This window comes from Trachypithecus francoisi, unplaced genomic scaffold (genome assembly GCF_009764315.1).
Source record: "Trachypithecus francoisi isolate TF-2019V2 unplaced genomic scaffold, Tfra_2.0 Lachesis_group2, whole genome shotgun sequence".
Lineage (NCBI taxonomy): Eukaryota > Metazoa > Chordata > Mammalia > Primates > Cercopithecidae > Trachypithecus > Trachypithecus francoisi.
The window spans coordinates 66,745,152-66,748,035 of record NW_022681465.1 but is presented as its reverse complement, the minus strand read 5'-3'; the positions used below and the strand labels follow the sequence as shown (position 1 = coordinate 66,748,035).

Sequence of the window (2,884 nt, the reverse complement as noted above, 5' to 3'; positions counted from 1 at the left end):
CTGCACTCCAGCCTGGGCGACAGAGCGAGACTCTGTCTCAAAAAAAAAAAAAAAAAATATATATATATGTTTACAAATCATAGTAATTGTTTTTCCTCTTGATTCAACATTTCTCCCTCCCCTAACAGGAGCCCTAGAGCCTGAAGAGCATGTACATTACTAACCAAATATACAATCCAGCCGCCCCGTCCAAACTGGAATATGATTACTAATGGACGAGAATAGGGGCTGCCCTCAAGGGATGGGAAGCAGTAACTATGATCTCAGAGAGAATGGGTACTGAGGGTGCCACCAGTCAGAGTCAAAAGCTGTGCACTGGGTCCAGGATGACTTGTGCACCCTGTTCACTGTGCAGTTTCCGACCACCACGGACTGGAATCTTGCAACACCAGTCTCACTCAATGATGCCACATGTCCGTGCTCACATTGATAGTAAACAGAGTGAATATCATTTCCATGACAATCGGAATAAAGATGAAATTGAGGGTGGTGACCTGCAGTAGGCAGCAGTCTTAGTATGGATTAGTATGAATATCTTTGTACTGAACCGGGGGCTGCAATCCTCCTGTACACTTGCTCTTTAACCTAGGGGACTGTTTTTTTAACTTGAAGTTAAATTTCCACATTGGTTCCTGTCTTTTCCCAACAATCTCTCTGCACCAGAAAAGTACGCATTTGGAATTCTTTAATGTGCTGGGGGTGCTTTCTGGAATGGCTGGATTCTTGGAGATTGGAGCAGCAAATGGCTCATACATATATGGTACAGAGATCCGATCACACAAGCCCGGAGACGGCGCAGCTTCTCCATTGACTCTGGTCTCAGAGGCAAAGGCAGGGAAGCATCCAGCGTGTAGTGCCGTCGGTACAACCTGATCCAAAAGGCAGCAGTGCAAATGACAGTCCAAGCATTCTTACAAATCAGAGAAAATTTCACAATATCCTCAAGACGGATATAGGAGGCCAGCAACAGCCAAATATCCATGGGATACTCCTCTCCTCCAGCCCCCTCCAGTTCTTCTTTGTGCCTCTTGCTTTTCTTTTTTCTGGAGACAGTTCTGTCACGGATGCTTTCCTCCTGGGCATCCATCTCATCACTGCTGTCGATGATGTCACAGGGCTCACCAGCCCCAGAAAGAGCTTTCTCTGCAGGAACCTGAGAGGCTTCCAAGCCACAAAGAGATTTTACTTCCTGCTGAACAGCGTTGGCTACGGCTTTCTTGACTCGTCCAGACCTCACGACCGCCGGATCCGAGTTGTCGTAATCCGTCGCGGTCACTCGGCCGAAGCAGGCGTCGTGGGCCCGGAACTTGGGTCGCTTTCCTCTGTTGGGCATGGCGAGCGTACCGGGGCGTGGCTTGCCTAGCGGGCCGGGCCCGGGGTCCTGTCAAGCCGGACCCGCAAGCCGCATGCCAGCTCCGCCCGGCTCCGCGGCCATCCCATACCGGAGGCCGCTAACTCGCCCACAACTGGCTATTTTTTGTATTTTTTGTAGAGACGGGGTTTCGCCATGGCCTCAAACTCCTGAGCTTAAATCCTCCCGCCTCAGGCTCCGATGAGCCACTATGCCTGGCCAAATTTGTCGATTTTTATACCTATGTTTTTCCCTTTTCCCCATATACTTGATGTCACATCTTCATCTCTCATCTGAACTATTATTTCATCATAGGACTTACCACTCTCTGAAGTGATTTATTCGGATTACATCTGTGTTGAGGAATAGGCACCGGATGCTCTGTGGCGCTAGTTCTTACCCATGTATGTATGAAACCTGGGCGAGCCCCATAGTTTATCTTTCATTCTAAGAGGTAAAAAATATTCCAATCACGGCCGGACGTGGTGGCTCACTCCTGTAATCTCAGCACTTTGGGAGGCCGGGGCAGGCAAATCACTTAAGGCCAGGAGTTCAAGACCAGCCTGGCCAAGATGGTGAAACCCCGTCTTTACTAAAAATACAAAAATTAGCTGGGCATGGTGGCTCGCACCTGTAATCCCAGCTACTCAGAAGGCGGGGGCAGGAGAATCACTTGAGTCTGGGAGGTGGAGGTTGCAGTAAGTCGAGATCAGCCATTGCACTCCAGACTGGGCAACAAGAGCAAAACTCTGTCTCAAAAAAAAAAAAAAGAAAGAAAGAAAAGAAAGAAAATATTCTGATTGCTTTCAGCCACATGAAAAACTAATGTTAGAAATTCATATGTCTGATGCAGTATAATAATCGGAACTCTTGACTTTATGTCAACTTAAAGCACCTTCCTTTCCTCAGCGTGGCCTGCTCAAGGCAGAAGCTTGCAGTCAAGAAGAGGGTGATTGCTTCTCTTTTTCCTCTGGGAGGCTCTCCTCCACGGCCTACACTTTCTGGGACTTCTAACCCTTCAGGCTTGGAGTTTCTCTGAACATGTTAAATGATCTGAGCTGATGCTTCTCTCCTCGTTACCCCGATGGGCTGGCCAGGAAGCTCTCTGACTGTTCCTCTTCACCTGGAGGTGGGGGATGGCCTCTGCTTTGGTTGGTCACTCATCACCACTGGCAACCTTAGCATGGGGTGGCCATCTCTACACGGACTCTCTCTCTGTTGTGTCCCATCATACTCTCAGGCAGTCCTCTTCGGCAAGATCTCTTTTTCTCATTTTTAAAGACAGGGTCTTGCTATGTTGCCTAAGATGGAGTGCAGTGGCTATTCATAGGCGCGATCATAGCTCGCTGTGGCCTCCAACTCCTGGGCTCAAGCAATCCTCCCGCCTCAGCCTCCCAAGTAGCTGAGACTATAGTCACACCCCACTGTGCCAGGCAAATTCTTTTTATAAATGATGCCAAGTCAGAATTCATACATCAGGTTTCACCTCTGGTCCCAGAAAATAAGCACCTTAGACCCACTGCTTGGGGAGCG

General features: G+C 48.8%; 1 protein-coding gene across 1 annotated transcript; it reads right to left on the bottom strand.

Annotated features, from left to right (window-relative positions):
* Positions 1 to 359: 359 nt before the first annotated feature.
* On the bottom strand, positions 360 to 1,405 carry LOC117064990 (transmembrane protein 183A-like). The gene has a single exon (XM_033179291.1). The coding sequence runs from the start codon at positions 1,331 to 1,333 to the stop codon at positions 686 to 688; it is 648 nt and encodes a 215-aa protein (XP_033035182.1). The 5' UTR covers positions 1,334 to 1,405; the 3' UTR covers positions 360 to 685.
* Between the last annotated feature and the right edge of the window lie 1,479 nt (positions 1,406 to 2,884).

Excerpts from the sequence above, each read along its gene's own strand:
- LOC117064990 (XM_033179291.1), bottom strand. The coding sequence starts at position 1,333 with ATGCCCAACAGAGGAAAGCGACCCAAGTTCCGGGCCCACGACGCCTGC.